Source organism: Thermobia domestica, chromosome 2 (assembly GCF_964235325.1).
Source record: "Thermobia domestica chromosome 2, izTheDome1.hap1.1, whole genome shotgun sequence".
NCBI classification, from domain to species: Eukaryota; Metazoa; Arthropoda; class Insecta; order Zygentoma; family Lepismatidae; genus Thermobia; species Thermobia domestica.
This window is the reverse complement of record NC_137455.1, coordinates 365,104,143-365,123,611: the sequence shown is the minus strand read 5'-3', so window position 1 is coordinate 365,123,611 and position 19,469 is coordinate 365,104,143. Positions and strand designations below refer to the sequence as shown.

The following is a 19,469-nucleotide window of genomic DNA, read 5'->3' as shown; positions in this document are numbered from 1 at the left end:
ATCTAATCGCTTGTGATTGCAAAACAGTGAGAAAAAAACTAGAGATGCGCACGAGACAAGATTTGTGGCTGTCTCGTCTCGAAAATGTGCTGTAAAAGTGATGTCTCGACTCGAAAAATGTATATTTCTCTATTGGAAGAGGCGTGTCTCAACTCGAATTTTGTCAGGAAAATCCTGTCTCGACTCGTTTCGTGCGCATCCCTAGAAAAAAACAGATTTTCTTGCATGTTTCTCGCATTATTGGGAAATATTTGAACATCGGCTGAAAATAAGATAGAAAAGAAAGTGATATGATCACTTTTTCATTAGAGTCATTACCCGATTAAATAAAGGAAAGTAAACAAATATTAATAAAACAAAAGTATTGTTCGTGTTGAAGTACAAAGCATACTCTAATGACTAAGGTTAAACATAGCTCCCTCTTGGTTAAGTGGTTAGAGTACGCGTTGAATTACAAAGCATACTCTAATGACTAAGGTTAAGGAAAGATCCCTCTTTTTTAAGTGGTTAGAGTACGCACCTTGGGCGTGGGAGACTTGAGTTCAATTCCCGGTAGGAGGTCTTGTGGTTTGGATTCTATGTTAATCAGTAGGTCTACGTTTCATATAGCCTCGCTGCTGAAACAAATGCTAAACTTAAAATCAAATCGAATCAACAAAGATTAATCAGATTATATACGACGTATACCCTCGACTACACCCATATATATATATATATATATATATATATATATATATATATATATATATATATATATATATATATATATATATATATATATATAGGGTGTCTCAAAAGTCTCCTGACAAGGTAACTTTGCGTCCAATGTTAAATGAAAATGCAACGATGCCATTTACCTGGATCCAAAACATAAGTTAATGAGGTTACTGTCTGTTATGCTAATGTGTCGATGGCCAGCTCCCATTTCAAACATGCCGCCATTCACCATACCCTACATAATTTGTCCGCCAGTCCACTCGTCCTTGCCTCCCTTAGCCCCAGATAAATGGCAACGTTGCATTTTCATTTAACGTTGGGCGCATAAGGAGTGTACAACCCAAAAGGCTCGTCCGATTTTAAAAATTCCTTCACTTTAGATTGAAACATTATATTTGGAGACTGTTTCCCCTCTTAGATTTTATTGTAACTCTGATAATAACAGAGTTACCCTATGTTACGGGACTTTTCCGACATCCTATATATACGAGAGAGGGCTATATTGTACAGGGTGTTTCAAAACAACATCGACAACGTTTAGGAGGTGATTCGTGATACCAAAGCAAAAAATATAGACCAACTTGGGTGCACAAATGCTTCATTTCGGAGTTATAAGCTGCCGAAAACATGAAAAAATGAACTTTAAAGCTCCATGGCTCCAAAACTATGGGACCTACCATAATCGGGTCAAGACTTTACTTAGAAACTAATGTGTGCGCTTTCCAAATATCCATGTTTCAGGATCCTAAGGTACTCACACAACAGTATTTATAGAGGAAGTTTGGCTGCGGGTACATAATTTGAAGTACTCACAACTACCTCTATAAAAATTGTTGCGGAAGTACTGCAGGATTCTGAAGCATGTATTTTTGCATAGAGTACATATTAGTTCCTTAGTAAAGTCTTGACCCGGTTACGGTAGGCTCGATAGTTTTGGAGCTATGGACCTATAAAGTTCAATTTTTCATGTTTTCGGCAGCCTATAACTCCGAAAGGAAGCATTTGTGCACCCAGGTTAGTCTACACTTTTCGTTTTTTCTTGGTGTCAAGAATCACCTCCCAAACATTGTCGGTGTTATTTTGAAACACCCAGTAGAAATATGCGTAATTTCTGTTGTTTTGGATTAGAACATCAGCGTAATTTTAGATTTTGTTTTTTGGGAGGGTAATCTTAGATATCAGTAGATTTTTAGGTTTTTCAATAGTATATTATTGTCCTATGGATTAAAATGTACAAGTGACCAAATCAGGGGGCAATTGCCCCCAACGCCTCAAGCCCCAAATGACGCTCATGGATTAGAACGAAGATTAGAAGGCTAGTCGTCAAAGTAGCATAGGAAAATAGTACATTTTATGTCGATTTTCACTTTATTTGTGGTACATCGTTCAGTGGCGGATCTAGCCCGGGGCCAGGGGGTGTAGCCTTCTCCCCTCCAATGTTTTGAGTGGCAAAAGTAATTTAAGCTATTATTTATATACTTTTAAACATTTATAGTGAATCGTGATATACGAATCACAATCTGCTTTCTGGCTCCCCGGGTTTTACCCAGGCCCGTAGCCAGCCCAGAAATTTAGGGGGGGGGGCGGTAGAAGTTAGGGGGGGCGACCAAATCATATTATACTTCATCATCATATTATAGTTCATTTGCAAGCCCACCTTGAAACTTTTAGGGGGCCAGCCAAATTTTAAGGGGGGCCCGGCCCCCCTATCCCCCCGTGGATGCGGGCCTGGTTTTACCTTCTTGATCCGCCTCTAACACTTCCTTCCCTTTTTGTTATGAAAACTGCTCCTAAATATCTATCCTAACCGAGGTCATAGCGAAAATCTTGATGAAGATATTGTTCAGTATCAGCTTCATATTAATAGAGAGCAGGACTATCGCACAGCAGCAATTTTTAGATTTACAAAAATATCGTTATTTCTGGCATATCCTCAGTAATTCCATCTGAGGATATACTGCTCGCTACTTCATTTTGCTCAGAACAATATAATCTATGATTGGTATATGTTTCATTTTTGAACATTTTTTTCGCTACACGCTAATAAAATTGTAGAGTTAATTCATTATTTCAGTTCATGAGGACGAACATTGTAGTCGTTTAATGATTCACAGAGATCAAAGATATTTTCCAGTTTTCAGACTTCTCTGATTGACAAGTAGATAAGATTTGTCAGCTATGGTAAAATGGTCCGGTCCACTGTTGCCACACTTGGTACAATTGTAGCAAATTCAGCCCTTTTTATCATTCATCGGCCTGTTGGTACCACGCTGGCATTTGCAACCCTTTTTGTGAAAAAGTTCTACCCAATTCAGTACCATTTAACAAATACTTATCACATTTTCTGCAGTGTCAGTAAGATTTTGTTACATCTCACGTTACTTATAATATGTGTTGGACTCTTAAAAAATGCTGTTGAACTTGCATTCTGTAGCGTTGCACCGCGTAACACTAGGAACTTTGTGTGGGAAATTCGTAATTCGAACTATACTGGGATACAAATGCCGCTAGATGGGCGCATCCGCACCGCTCATAAAGGAGACGAGAAGGAAACAGTGTGGATATATATATATATATATATATATATATATATATATATATATATATATATATATATATATATATATATATATATATATATATAACCATACGAGCACGTTGAATCAAGTGTTGCATATTCTGAAGAAGACCAGCGTGTACTCAAGTAAGTCTATAATTTATGTGTCGTTGCAAAGATTATGCAATAAAAGATTGATTATAGCATGAAAACTACATTGACATAATTGCTGGCTTAGCGGGCTGTTTCCTAGTGACGCCATAATCGACACGTTGATTTGTACTCTTGGAAGAGGCGGGGAGGGGGGGGGTTGTTCTAGAACATTACCTCTTTCAGTTTCATGTTATAGAGCCGTGTATTACCCTCGTATAAAATTCAGCCCTTTTTGTTTCAATTTGGTACTATATTTCAGCCCATTTCAGAGCTAGGGCTGTGGTAACACTGGTCCGGTCTGCAAACATTCAATGATTAAATTCCTTGAGCGAAACCTTCATAAATCAGTAATCACTAAACCTAAGTTCAATTACTTTTAACTGTTAATACAATAATAATAATAATAATAATAATAATAATAATAATAATAATAATAATAATAATAATAATAATAATAATAATAATAATAATAATAATAATAATAATAACCAAAAGTAAAAATCATGGGTAATCACAAAACTGCGTAGCTCTTTTAAGCAGGATATTAACCATTCCTTAAAAGTAAAGAAAAAAGGGGCCACAGTGGCTCAGTGGAAGAGCGCTCATCTCTGGGGACCCTGGTTCAATCCCCGGCTAAGTAACTTAATCGTGTCCGTGCTTTTCCCCCGGGGTACTACCCTTTCCTCCCACCTTTTCATTCCACCAATTCTTCCACCATCATTCATTAGCCTTAATCATCCGTCTCCCTTAGCCTTAAGGGCATAATCGTAGGACGTTAAACTGAAAGATTAGTTTAAAATTAAGAATACTGACTTAATTGGTACCAGATCAAAAACTTGTCAATGAAAAATATGAAATATCTTTCATATTTTAGTGAGAATTTTGTTCCGTTCTATATTCTAATCTCCGTTTTCTTTCATGTCACTAATAATATTTTATTAATATTGTCGATTTGCATTTTGAAATATTGCTGCTCTGCGTTAAAAAAAAATATTCCATAATATTCATTCTAACACTAAAAGTGTTAGTATTTGCAAGAGTAAAATTGATTCAGATTTAGAATAGACAATTTTGAGACAAGTGAGAATGCAGTCGTAAACTTGCAATGGAAGTACGTAGATGTACTTAACGTTTGTCTACAAAATTAGCAGAACTGTGACATGAATTTACTGTGTTTATAATCTGGATGAGAGAAAGTAGTTATAAAGGTACCCAAGAAAGATCTGGCGCTTTTTGGTGAGGCCTGTGTTCAATTAGCCCTCACACCGTGAGTTGAATGCAAATGGAGATAAGGTGGTCAGTGGTCTCTGTGGGTATATCGAACATACTACCTGATTGTGGCAGTTCAGTTACACCATGAACTTGCGTAAGGACAGAGTGAACATGGGACCTCCACAGAGCGTCATAAGGGTGTATATGCTGTACGAGTTCAAACTGGGGTCAAACGCCGGTGCAGCGGGCTGGAAGATATGAAAGGCCTATGGTGAAGGTGTCGTGTCGTGAGGGTCAGTACGGCGCTGATTTGATAAGTTTAAGGACAATGATGAACTACTCGAAGACGCACCACGTGCCGGAAGACCAACACATGTACAAAATTAAGATCTTCAGGCAGCAATTGAGGTGAACATTGGCCAGGCCTATGAGGAACTGGGACAACAATTCATTGTGAGTGGAAAAACCATTCGGCAGTACCTCCATCATCTTGGGAAGCACTACAAGTTGGATCGATGGGTCCCACATGATTTGACTCCGGGCCAGAAGGCAACGCGAGCAGTCACCTGTGTTTCTTAGCGGTCCCGGTCCATCAAAGAGATCGAGCGGCCGCAGCACATCTTGCTAACGTGCGATAAAACGTGGAGGTAGACCACTAGCTCTGAATCGTGTCGCGTCTGAAGAAGGACCCATCTCTGGACAGGGAGTTGACATGTGATGAGAAGTGGTCCTGTACAAAGCTCCACGGCATCGTCATCATTGGTTAGCATCCCATGAACCGGTTAGAAAACAGCCGAAGCCACCGCTGCACCACAAGAAGGTCTTCCTGTGTGTTTGATGGACTGCTCATGGCATCGTGCATCGAGAACTGCTACCAGCTAGTCAGAGCATCAGTGCAACTGTGTACTGTCAGCAGTTAAGCCGTGTTCAAGAAAAACTCAAAATTCTGGAGCCAGCACTTCTGAATCGCAAAAGGGTCCTCTTGTTACAGGACAACGCTAAGCTCCATGTGGCTAGGATGACCCGGAACAACATTCTATGCATTGAATGGTGAAACTGTTACATCCGCCATACTGCCTGGACATTGCACCGTCCAATTATCACTTGTTCCATTCCTTGGATAATCAACTTAGAGGATGCCAGTTCAAATCCGTAGTAGAGATGCAAAATGCAAAATGCTCTTCGCTTTACGGCCCACCAAGTTTTACAGGGATGGAATGCATGGCCTTCCAGAACGTTGGCAGAACGTCGTCGATGCTGATGGGGACTAATTTTTATCTTCCAGATACATCTTAGGTGACATGTCGATGTTCGAAGGTCATTCAATATACCGTATCTTAAAAATATTGCGGGAAAACCTGCAATATTTTTAAGATACGGTATATTGAATGAGCTCTGGGAACCACCATAGAGTTACCAGCATTTCAGTTTTCATCTTTAGAATGTATTATTATTATCCGTTATTATAAATTATAAGGGTAAAGAAGAAAGTTATGTCGCTTTTTCACCCACCACCATCGTTAAGTGTGGGTGCTTGTAAAATGACGACTACCTATTATTTTTGTTACTATTTTAGTAATTAGCAACTGCATCATATTAAGAAGCAATTTAATGTATTAATTACAGGTATTCATAATAATTATAAAGAAATAGAAATCTACATCCGGTTTAGTGATTTATCCTGTCCAGATGATTCTTTCAAAGAACCAATCACCGTTTAATCGCAAACTGGAATTTCTTTCGTGACTCGTTAGTCTTATGAAATCTTTGAAATGAGTTGATTTGATTTTGAGTTTAACGTTCCGTTCAGCAGCGAGACTATATGAGACGTGGACCTACTGATTAACGTGGAATCCGAACCACATGAGCTCCCGCCGGGATTCGAACCCGGGTCTCCCAATCTTTGAAATGAAATTTTTCAGTTTAACGTCCCACAATTATGACCTTTAGGCTAAGGGAGACGGATGATTAAGACGAGTGAATGATAACGGAAACATTGGTGGAAGAGTAATGTTGGAGGAAACGTCAGTACCCCGAGGAAACCCATGGACACGATATTGTCCACCCCACGGATCGGGGATCGAACCCCATGCACTCGAGGTAAGCACTATAGCACTAAGGCACCATGCCCCTCTCATTAGTCTGATCATTACGTCAATCAAAGCTAGTCGCTACACGTACTAAAATGGATTTTTTTGTCACAAACTGGACTAATTGCAAACCGCACAGAATCCCCAAATGTCCTTGGATAAATAAATAGTGTATTTCCTTGGTTATGTGAAAACAAAGTAAAAGTTTGAGTGAAACTGTTAAGTGTTCACTCAACCTCTTGTTAGGGGAAAAAACAAAGAAAAAGAATAAAAAGGAAAAAACGAATAAAAGGTGCAGCTGAAGGTGGTGATACGACGGACCAAATGACCAGTGATACAGAAAAATTATTCTTTTTCTTAACTCAGTACTACCGGGGAGAAAGCAACAGCATTTGTCTAATTTGAAGATACACTTAGAGTGGACGAACGTTGAGTAAGGTATTGGTAGACTAACTGCTTTCCCACACTTAACAATGATACATTTAAAAAAAAAATGGAATTTCTTTAGAATGTCCATGTTACTGTAGTTCCTTCCTGCTATTTTCTAAGATTGGTATAATTAAAAAAAAATAACAGTATACATGGTTCAATGGTTGATTAGGTAGTTAATTTTCCTTGTCAACACACAGACTATACACAACATGGAGTCCTCCATGATGATGTACTGAACAATATGGGGTTCGACTCTCGATGGAAAAGTATTATAATTTGAACGTATTATGGTAGTTCAGATTCACCCTAACTAAGGGTGACCAATTCCGGAACTTTTACGTTCCGAAATCTGGAAAGTAAAATCGGAAAACTCCGGAATTCGGAAAAATCCGGAATTTAGAAAAATCTGATTTCGGAAATGTTCCAGATTTTTTTCCGAATTCCGGAATTTTTCTCAATTTCGAAAATTTTCCGAAAGCCTGAAAGTGAAATTTCCGTTTCAGATTTCGGAAAAGGTTGGCATCCCTAAACTTAATCCAGGTATTCTCAATCAATTTTGTTTCATAACTCCTCTTTTATCACATCCTTTTTGACAGCGACTCTTTCATAAGTAATTTCCGTTTGTAAGAAACATTTTAATACAACTCGAGTATAGCGTAGGTCTTGTGCGATATGCTGATTGACATAAGTTTTAGATTTATTCATTTAGAGTAATAATATTTGTTTTTGCGTTATGTTAAATATATTTTGAAAAAGTTATAGACGGAATTTCATAATCCTACCATTATTTCATTTTTAGTTATAATTAATAACAATTATTAATTTCCAGATATGAATAGCTGTCTTAAAGGACACAGCAAACCTTAATCATGCAAACCCAACTGACGTTTGAACCAGGGGTGGATACAGGACGGACTTCTCGGTGGAGGGGGTTGTAATACTGCTACTTAGAGCTATTTTTAAGACCTCCAAACTCTGGGATGGGTTTATATATAAAATAAGAAACTTTCCTCTTCTGGGGAGGGCGATTGTCTCCCTGGATCCACCCCCGGCCTGGACAAAATATTTGACCCGCGTGATCATAGATGCCTTCCATATACGAAAGATTCGGGTGAGATATCCGATTTCCAGGGCCTTCCAAAGGGCAATATTGCGGTACACACTGCACCACAACATGTTTTAAGTCAGGGAACTCTGGTTGAATATAGCCATAAAAGTCAATATTCTTTAATATTTTTATGTATAAAAGGAACTGACGTTTTCCAGTAAAACAGACAATGAATTGGAAGACGGAATTCCAACATCTTCTTTCGGAATCTGAAAATAAAGGGAGGATTAAGTTGATTTTGAGTTTAACGTCCCTTTCAGCAGCTAGGCTATATGAGATCGGACCTACTGAGTAACGTGGAATCCAAACCATATGTGCTCCCGCCGGGAATCGTACCCGGGTCTTCCACACCAAGGGCGCGTATGATAACCGCTTAGCCACGAATGAGCTCAAATAAAGGAGGGGATATGTATACCACAAAACAAAATAGGCAGAAGATTATTATTATTATCGCATTTATTTTTATACTCATATTTCCATTTAGAAAGAATATGCTGACTCTTATTTCAATATAAAGAATATGTCAACTCCTATTTCAATACGAAGAATATGTTAATTCCTATTTCAAATAAAAATATATTAACTCCTTTCTCAATGTAAAAAGGTATTAATTCTTATTTTACCGAGCACTACAGTGAAACAGCAACTCTGGTACAATTGAGCAGCTTGGGCGAACATAATGGTGAACTGCAGTTCCGGTGAAATTGAGTAATAGGTGCAATGAATTGTGAACTAACCATAGAAGAATATGTAGGTAGTTTTATTTCAGAAATACACCTGCAGATTGCAAGGCAAGCTTGTTTCGCATGTGTCGTTGCACGGGAATGGTCAATCTTCATTTCCAGTTTACTCGAAAGGTAGAAAAATGTGGCATAACATTATGTTCGTCCGAGCCGTTCAATTATAGAGTTCGTAAAAATGATTTGATTGAAACTGAATTCGTTTCCTCTTATCTAATGATTGTTCTCATCGTGTTCTTTTATTGTTACAGGTGCAAAAGATGATGGAGCGGTTGTTGGTAGTCATTTGTTTCGTTCTGTCCGTACTATCAGCCGCCTTAGCAGTAGCGTATGATGATAACTTAATAAGACTTCTTCAATTAATGAGCTCGTGTCAAGCTAACCTCGTCACAAGGTCACACGAAAAACAAGTTTATTGTGCAAAATATTCTCCGCAAAGTGGTAAGTTGTTATAATTATATACTAAGTTATACAGGGTGGCCCAAAAGTAGGTATACACCCCTGCATTGATCAAGTGTAACATTCTAGTTTATGGATGTATTTACTTCGGCTCTTCCGACCTTAAGATATAAGTAAAAAACACATTAAGAACAAATAATAAAGAAACTAGGTTTAGCTGATGAATTACAATAAGAAGTGACATAAAATGCAATGAGCTGATCAGTGCGGTGCTGCATACCTACGTTTGGGCCACCCTGTATTATGATAGTACAGGATGGTCTTGAATGTGGTGTACTAAGCTAGTAATTTCAATCACACAATCCTATAAGATGTGTCGCGATATTTTAAAATTTAATGAATCAATTAATTAGAATCAATTTTGAGAGAGATTGTTCTTGTCATTGCCCCTCAACGGCAGCAAAGATGTCCAGTATTAAATTCACTACTATTTTAAGTACATTTATAATCTTACACTTTTACATATCAGTGACTTACGCAAGGGTGCTTTCGAAGTTTTAATCCCCTTGACCAAGATATTATGGAAAAATAAAACATTTTCATTTACATATTAACAGACGAAAACCACATTCACGGAGAAATTAAAGGTCGACTAGAAAAGTAGGGAATTCGTGTTATTCACTTCAAAATCTTTTGTCGTCGCAAATTCTGTCGAGGAATTTGAAGCTTAAAATATATGCTTGTTGTTCTATACGGTTTGCGAAACATGGTAGCTTAATCTGAGGGAGAAAGGTAAACTGAAAGTATTTGAGAACAAGACGATAAGACGAATATTCAAACCCTAGAGAAATAGTTATAGTAAATGGCGGAAACTTCATAACGAAGAATTGCATAGTTTATACCGTTTACCAAATATTGTTATGATCTTCATGTCTAGGAGGCTCAAATGGGCAGGTTATGTATCCAGAAAGGAAGAAAGTAGGAACGTTTTCAAAGTTTTAACTGGAAGTCCAATCGGAAAACGACCATTAGGAAGACCTAGCGGCGGATGGGAGGATAATATTAAGATGGATCCTGCAGTAATAGGAATACAAAGTAGAAACTGGATCCAATTGACTAAGGATTGAAGTCAGTGGAGAGCATTTGTAAGCGCGGTATTGAACCTTCGGGTTTCATAGGCCATAGAGTTAGTTAGATAGTTATTAAGATATACAGTATACAACAAAAATGATGCATGTCCTGAAAGAAAATACGATTGAGACCTTCAATTCTCTTTTCATGAAACTGTGGACCGTGCTGATTTTTAAAATAATTTGTATTATTTTAATTTTTAAAAAAAAATCAAAAATAAAAGAGATTCTCGTAGGCGTGTATGAAATGGATCGGCTGTCAAAAATTCTTGAGATCAGCTGATTGGAATCTACTCTAAAACACACCAAAGGCAATGCAGATACACGAAGTGAAATTACACATATTCACAAAGCTAAATATGAAACTTAGATTTAAAACAGTGACAAAAAGAACTTCTATATTATGCGTAGTGCATAATTGTTAAATAATAAAAATACTAATTCAAACAAAAAAGGAAATAAAGCATTAAAATATAGATAAGTCGTATTTTACACAATGCACATGAAAATTTACAGCAATACAAAGTAAGAGTAAAGTTAATAAAGTAAAAATATTTATTATAAATACTTGATACAAAAAAAATATTTTATGTTGAAAAAACAAAGGATTCTCATAAGATTTTAACTTATGAGAATCCTTCTCTGTTTTTTCAACATGATATTCATTAATATAATGTAGTAAGCAAGACGTCTGTTCTTCGCAAGAGGAGGGGGCCGCGGTGGCTCAGTGGTAGAGTGTTCATCCCTGTTGCGTGGGGTCCCTGGTTCGATCCTCGCTCAAGCCAAGTGAACTTTGTGGTGGACAAAAACTGTGTACGTAGGTTTTCTCGGGGTTCTCTCGTTTCCTCCCACTTTCTTCATTCCACCATTTCATTCATTTCTCATCATCACCGTCTCCTTTAGTCTATCCGGCATAATCGTGGGACGTAAAACTCAAAGATTTCATTTCGTTTCATTTCGCACGAGGAGATAGGTTTATGAAAAGTAAAGGGTGTCCTATAATGAACACAACTTTTGAAATGCCCATCATCGCTGTTCTAGTAAGTTGCCAGCACTGAACGTTAAATTTTTTCTATCTGTTGCTTTTGTGGTTAGTAGTCACGGATCATCAAACAGCGTATAATCGCCACCTGTCTTCTGTACGGGTGACGCTTCACGACGGACAACTACGTATGTTGCCCACTATAGCAACACGCTGCTCTGACCATATCCTTCATGAGTTAAAGTAATGTTATACCAAGCAAATCTATGTCTGTTGCATAATATATTGGCCCAAACAGGTATTCCCTGATTGGGATTGGTTCAAGACTATTTCCACCTTTTTACTGTAACTTCATTCATATGTTATTTAGAGTTTTCAAATTTTACGTAAAATTTAAAGAACAAACATAACAATTACACAACTGAAGACATACACTGAGTACAATTACACAGTACAATACACTTACGTATATGCCAAATGACCATTTCTTGAAATAATGCTGCTTATTGTGCGATAAAAACTAACTAACCCTATGGCCTATGGAACCCGGAGGTTCAATGCCGCGTTCACAAAAGCTCTCCACTGACTTCTATCCTTAGCTAACTGCATCCAGTTTCTACTTTGTATTCCAATCTCTGCGAGATCCATCTTAATATTGTCCTCCTATCTGCGCCTAGGTCTTCCTAATGGTCGTTTTCCGATTGGTCTTCCTGTCAAGACTTTGAAAGCGTTTCTACTTTCTTCCATTCTAGCTACATGACCCGCCCACCTAAGTCTCCTAGACTTCACGACCCTAACAATGTTGGGTAAACCATATAAATTATGTAGTTCCTCGTTATGAAGTTTCCGCCATTCCCCATTCCCGTTCCTCTTGGGTCCGAATATTCGTCTCAGGATCTTGTTCTCAAATACTTTCAGTCTATGTTCTTCCCTCAGAGTAAGCGACCATGTTTCGCAGCCATACAAAACAACAGGCATGATTACCGTTTTGTATATTTTAAGCTTCAAATTTCTCGACAAAATTCGCGACGACAAGAGATTTTGAACCGAATAGTAACACGAATTCCCTGCTTTTAGTCGACATTTAATTTCTCCGTGACTATGATTTTCCTCTGTTAATATTGATCCTAGGTATTTGAAACTATCCACTTTTTCAAAAGTATTATTTAATATTTTAACGCATCCATAGTTTGCTGTATTCCGGTCCCGACGCACTTCCATGTATTTAGTTTTCTCTGCATTTACTTCTAAACCCATGTCCCTGCAAGCGTTTAATAAGATCTCTGCATTTCTTTCTATTCTTCTCCTATCATCATTTATTAAATTTACGTCATCAGCATATGCCATAACCTGGTGAATACCGTTCAATTCTAGGCCCTGGTTGCAATCTTTGATTTTCCTTATAGCGTATTCCAAGGAATTGGTGTAATTGATGTTTTGATAGTCTGGTATAAGGTTAACATTTACCGTATTTTAGCAGGAAATTCTGAAGAAGATAGATATATTTGTGATATTTTTTTCATATTTATCTGGAAAATCTGGAAGGAAATGAAAATTACATGAAATCTTTCAGTTTAACGTCCCATTATTACGTCCTTTAGGCTAAGGGAGATAATGAAGGATCTAGAATTTAGATTTCTGAACTTTCAGTATCTAAGGCCATTTCAGGGGCGGATCCAGGACCGACTTCTCGGGGGCGGTGGGTTGTCATACTGCTACTTTTAAGGGCCCCAAACTTTGGGATGGGTTTTATATATATATATATATATATATATATATATATATATATATATATATATATATATATATATATATATATAAAGTTTTCTCTTCAGGGGGGCGATTGCCCCGTTTGTTCCTCCTGGATTCATCCCTGGACCATTTAGCCCGTCACGTTTTGAGGGATGACGTCCCTCGACAAGCACACAAACCGGGGAGAGGAAAGGAAGGAAGCGACCTGGGACCTATAAGTTAGGTACCACCCCGGTATTTGCCTGGTGTGAATGAGGAAAACCCAGCAATACCTGATTCAGGGTGGCTGGCCTGAAGAAGCGTTTTACACTTTTTCGACCGAGTGCCCCCACCGGGAATCGAACCCGGGACCGCTCGCACCGAAGGCGAGAGCATTAGTGGCAGGAGATGATGAATAAGGCAAGTGAATGATGATGTAAGAATTGGTTGAATGATAATCATTAATATCTTTGTTTGTCATTTGGCGTAAAGTTGCATGATATCTAGCAATTTATTTTAATATATAAATAAATAAATAAAATACTGCTAAAATGCTGCGTGCATGTTTTCTCTATGACTCCTAAATGCTAAAATGTATGAAGCTAGCAACTGAACGATAATTAATTATAGCCTCTGTCAATACCTTCCTACTGTCGTTGTTCTGCTGGAATTTGGATTTCAAATAGTCGACAGTTGTTCCAGAGTTTAGCTTTTTTCAGGATCAAATTATCTCAACATTTATTTATTTATTTATTAAACAAATTCTCAGATACAGCATAACTTTGCCACTTCACAAAGGGACATGCTAACAAAAGAAAGAAAAAAAAACAAGACAACAATAACAACAACATAGGAAAAAAGAGTGTAAAAGTAAAACTATTCCGTCAAAACTCTTTTAATTGCTCTTTCAAACACTGGGTAACTCGAAAAAATGTCCACATCAGTTGTTACTTGATTATAACAGTTTGGTATTCTATAAAAAAGAGACCTCTGTATAATAGCCAACCTAAAACGGGCAAGATGGAATAGGTGGGTATTGCGAGTGATGCGGAAAGAGACAACATACACGCTTTGTGAGACTTTCTTTTCTTATGAAACTTCACATATTTACACACTTGTTTCGACTTACGTATTCCGCATATACAAAATATAAATGCTGATGTCGACAGAAAACGAGATAAGGAGAACATTAAATTTCGTGCTGGAATATCAAAATGTATTGAAAGTGTGTAGTTAGAGGGGCTAAAATTTTCTAGATGGCCCAAAGGTAATGCTTGTTCCCCATCAGGAAAAGTTCCAAGTTACTCACTAAACTCAGTCAGAGAGCAAAGATTATTCCTATTCAGTGTCTCTTCCAAACATGTTTTATTGGCCGGAACTCTGAGAGTGCCTCTCCCCCCGGACGTCTATACTATAATAATAATAATAAAGTAGTACCAGCAGTGTCCCCCGGAATACTACGTGTGACCCCCGGAACACTTTTTCTGAAAGAACGACTGTTCCTATTACTTGGGTATCAATGGCATAATAAAAGTTAGGTTTCTTAAATAACGTAGAAATGATATTAATTTATGTTTTGAAGATAAACGAGACATGCCGAATTTTGAACACTTTCTTGGGGATAAATGTAAATCGGAATATCTGGGAGTCCTACATATGCGGATACCTTAATTTGAAAATGAAACTTTTGCTTATTTCGTCTGTGCACAATTCCTGTAAGCGTTATTATTATTATTATTATTATTATTATTATTATTATTATTATTATTATTATTATTATTATTATTATTATTATTATTATTATTATTATTATTATTATTAAATTTACTTAAAATAGAAATATCTAATTCCTATTTATATTTTCTTTCAGATTTATTGCAACCAATATTTGCAGAAATCGGAGTTTCCTATTCAGAAATAGTAAGTGCTATAAAAAATGGCATTGCATTAGCTCAAGAACAACAACGGAAGAATGATGAATTAGTGGAACTTGGTATCAATCTTGTACCTCCTCAACCAGCGCCAGTCTCCACCAACGCTTATTATACTTTTAATTCATTTGGATTCGGCTCCACAAGCAACGTAACCGATCCTAGGATGTTTATTAATTCTGCCAGAGAGCTTGTCAAGATCATAAATGCTAAGTAAGTTTCAGTAGTAGAAAAGTAGATGGGTGATGGATATGTTAATTCTGATATTCTTAATATATATTTAAAAAAAAAAGATTTTACTTCTATAAGAAATAAAGAGCAAAGATATGATAAAATTTTATATCAGCTTCAAAATTTCCTCTCAATCCATGGATACGTTATACTCTGACAGACAGCGATAATAAAAAAAATCACTCAAAGTTACGATGTAGAAACGCTGAAGTTTGTGTATGCTTTTAGCAATTGCATAAACTTACCATATCTGAAATTCGTCTGTTTTCGTCAGTATGAATCTTGGGAGAATCATAAACTTTCGTCGTTGACAGGTAACAGTATGAGACTCGTGTTTGTAATGCCATCTTTTCTGACGAGCATATATTTTAATCACACCCCACCCTAGCCATAGGAGCAAAATCCACGGTTCTGATTGGTTGAAGTTATCCTTTCTCGTCACGTAGAATACATATAGCACAAATCAAACGCTATACCAGGCTGTCGGTCCTCGTTGCCGAGAATGCTAGCATACATTCCATACAGCAGAAATGCCCCAAATAGGGTCAGTCCCATCATGGTAATCCTATCTGTACATCGCCAACTGTGCCTGATTCATGCCCAGGTCGTAGTTTTGGGCCTACGTTAACATTACGTCCCGTCTTTCTTAAAACCTCAGGGTTGCGTATGAAAGCAATACAAAGAACCTGAAAGTCAAAATCCTGACGAAGTTGAAGAAAGGAGGTCCAAAACCGAATTATCTTACGGGCTATTCGTATGGTAAGTCCAATAACGAACAAAGAGTGCTTATGTTAGAAATCGGAATACGAAAAGTGACTCCGCTTCATGACAACAATACTGCCATTTTCAAATATCTACAGGATCACTTGAAGCAAAAATCATTAGAAGGTACCGGTATGACAAACAGAAAGTTCTTCGACGGACTACGTCAATTATTACGTTCATATCGTATACATAACATCAAAACAGAGCAAGTAGCACATCCACAAGAATAATTCTAAATTCCAGAAATTACGTATTAACGGCAACGTAAGATTGCGCCTTTACCATTTTCTCAAAACATAATCATACAAGGCTGCCATCATTTAATGTGGCCTACTTTAGCAGCACAAAGTATCTCGTTCACACTTGACTAAGCCAGCAATCATTACATTCTGGATTTCCCGAAAGTTACATGTATCAACGAATCTCTGTTGATAGTTGAAGCGGTCAGTATTATATGCCCTATCATGCCGTATATGAAGTTTTAACCTCGCTTATATTTTTTTTAGGTTTAACCAAAAATTTTAACTTCTGATAATCACATATATATTTGGCATGTTTAAACAACAATTTTCTGGGCCAGTGGTTCTCATACCTTTTTTGACAGACGACACATTTTACTTAAACGTTCAGGACAATGGGACACACTTAGTTGATACTTTTAACATAAATAATAATAATAATAATAATATCTATTATAAAAGTGAAACCAATTGTCTTTTTATAATGACTCGATTTAGCACTGAGCAGTGTTGCTACCGCTGGAAGTGTTGACTGGTACAGTCTGTCTCGATTTTAACTAATTACACAGTCACACAGTCACACACACACACACACACACACACACACACACACACACAAGAATAAAAGTTCTGTGCATGGAACCCCAGAGTATGGATTCGATGTATTTTGGTACACAGAATCCAAATTTCGAAATCCCAAGACGATCGACAGTGTCAATTTTTTTGTGGGGAAAAATTTTAATGAATTTTTGGTGAGAATTTTGGTACGTAAAATAGCACATACGATTTTCCCCCACAAAGCAAAATTGATACGATCAATTGTCCTGGTGTTTCAAAATTTGGATCTGTGTATCAAAATACATCGAATCCATACCCAGGGGTTCCATGTACAGAACATTTGTTTCTTGTATGGTTGTGTTAAATGTATATTTCCTATCTAAAATCGGTAGTTTTTCGCCTATAAAAAAATGACACAATCGATCGTCCTGGGGTTTCAAAATTTGGATCTGTGTATCAAAATACATCGAATCCATACCCAGGGGTTCCATGCACAGAACATTTGTTTTTTGTATGGTTGCGTTAAATGTATATTTCCTATCTAAAATCGGTAAAGTTTTTCGCCTATAGAAAAACAATTGACTCGATCGATCGTCCTGGGATTTCAAAATTTGGATCTGTGTATCAAAATACATCGAATCCATACTCTGGGGTTTCATGCACAGAACATTTGTTTGTTGTATGGTTGTGTTAAATGTATATTTCCTATCTAGAATCGGTAAAGTTTATCGCTTATAAAAAATGACACACTCAATCGTTCTGAGATTTCAAAATTTGGATCTGTGTATCAAAAACCATCGAATCCATACCTAGGGGTTCCATGCACAGAACATTTGTTTTTTGTATGGTTGCGTTAAATGTATATTTCCTATCTAAAATCGGTAAAGTTTTTCGCCTATAGAAAAACAATTGACACGATCGATCGTCCTGGGATTTCAAAATTTGGATCTGTGTATCAAAATACATCGAATCCATACTCTGGGGTTTCATGCACAGAACATTTGTTTCTTGTATGGTTGTGTTAAATGTATATTTCCTATCTAAAATCGGTAAAGTTTATCGCTTATTAAAAAAAATGACACAATCAATCGTTCTGAGATTTCAAAATTTGGATCTGTGTATCAAGAAACATCGAATCCATACCCAGGGGTTCCATGCACAGAACATTTGTTTTTTGTATGGTTGCGTTAAATGTATATTTCCTATCTAAAATCGGTAAAGTTTTTCCCCTATAGAAAAACAATTGACAGATCGATCGTCCTGGGGTTTCAAAATTTGGATTCTGCGTAACAAAATACATCGAATCCATACCCAGGGGTTCCATGCACAGAACATTTGTTTCTTGTATGGTTGTGTTAAATGTATATTTCCTATCTAGAATCGGTAAAGTTTATCGCTTATAAAAAAAATGACACAATCAATCGTTCTGAGATTTCAAAATTTGGATCTGTGTATCAAAAAACATCGAATCCATACCCAGGGGTTCCATGCACAGAACATTTGTTTTTTGTATGGTTGCGTTAAATGTATATTTCCTATCTAAAATCGGTAAAGTTTTTCCCCTATAGAAAAACAATTGACACGATCGATCGTCCTGGGGTTTCAAAATTTGGATTCTGCGTAACAAAATACATCGAATCCATACAGTGGGGTTCTGTGCACAGAGCTTTAATATGTGTGTGTGTGTGTGTATGTATGTGTGCGGCTATGTTATTATTAAATTCTTCATGATTTTTAAATTCTAAAATTTCGCAACACATCTTAGAGGACTGCGTGACATACCAATATGTCGCGACACATCGGTTGAGAACCACTGCTCTAGCGCTCTAGGCTTTATATATATATCCTCTCATGCGTAAAATATGTGAGGTTTCAACACCATCAATATTTCACCAAAAAACTCTGTTAATTCAAAAAACACTTAAATCTTTTTTTAAAAAACTTTTAAACCAGGGATGGAAAATGAACCAGTTCTTGTGAAAACGCTCCGGACAGGTTCCTGTCTTTAGCATGGGTTCTTGGTGCCTGAACCGGTTCAAAAGCGGGTCAGAACTGGCACTTTTTTCATCCCTGTTTTAAATTTAAAAATTTTGCATTACAACCTGAAAACATCTAACCTCAGCACATATTTCCATGTATGTGATACCAGATATGGTTAGCCCATTAAACTCACCGTTACCCGTCAGGATATTGGCGGGTCGACTCCATTAACGAACTCGGTTGAGATTATCGCTTTATCCAGTTATTGCGATAAACGGAATTCAAAAATTGGCTTTCGTTCAAGAACTATCGTGCAGAGTTAACAGACAGGCGGACGGACATTCTAAGATTAGTGTCTACAATCTTATAAGATCTGCTAGCCTAATCCTAATAAAAGAATTTCACATGGAATCATCTCTATCAATGGAAGAGTCTCCATCTCAAGATGAAAATACCATCTACCATTCACCAAGGACCATAGTTACCGCTGATCAGGAGGAAGGCCGCTATAAAT

At 37.1% G+C, this 19,469-nt stretch overlaps 1 protein-coding gene across 2 annotated transcripts in view; it reads left to right on the top strand.

Annotated features, from left to right (window-relative positions):
• Positions 1-19,469, top strand: part of LOC145679891 (immunomodulatory peroxidase-like) — a 173,881-nt gene that overhangs the window by 98,654 nt on the left and 55,758 nt on the right. For both annotated transcript variants that reach the window (XM_081750407.1, XM_081750408.1), the window contains exons 2-3: positions 9,261-9,450; positions 15,122-15,395. In XM_081750407.1, the coding sequence (XP_081606533.1) occupies positions 9,261-9,450; positions 15,122-15,395 (464 nt within the window). The remainder of the gene's footprint in view (positions 1-9,260; positions 9,451-15,121; positions 15,396-19,469) is intronic.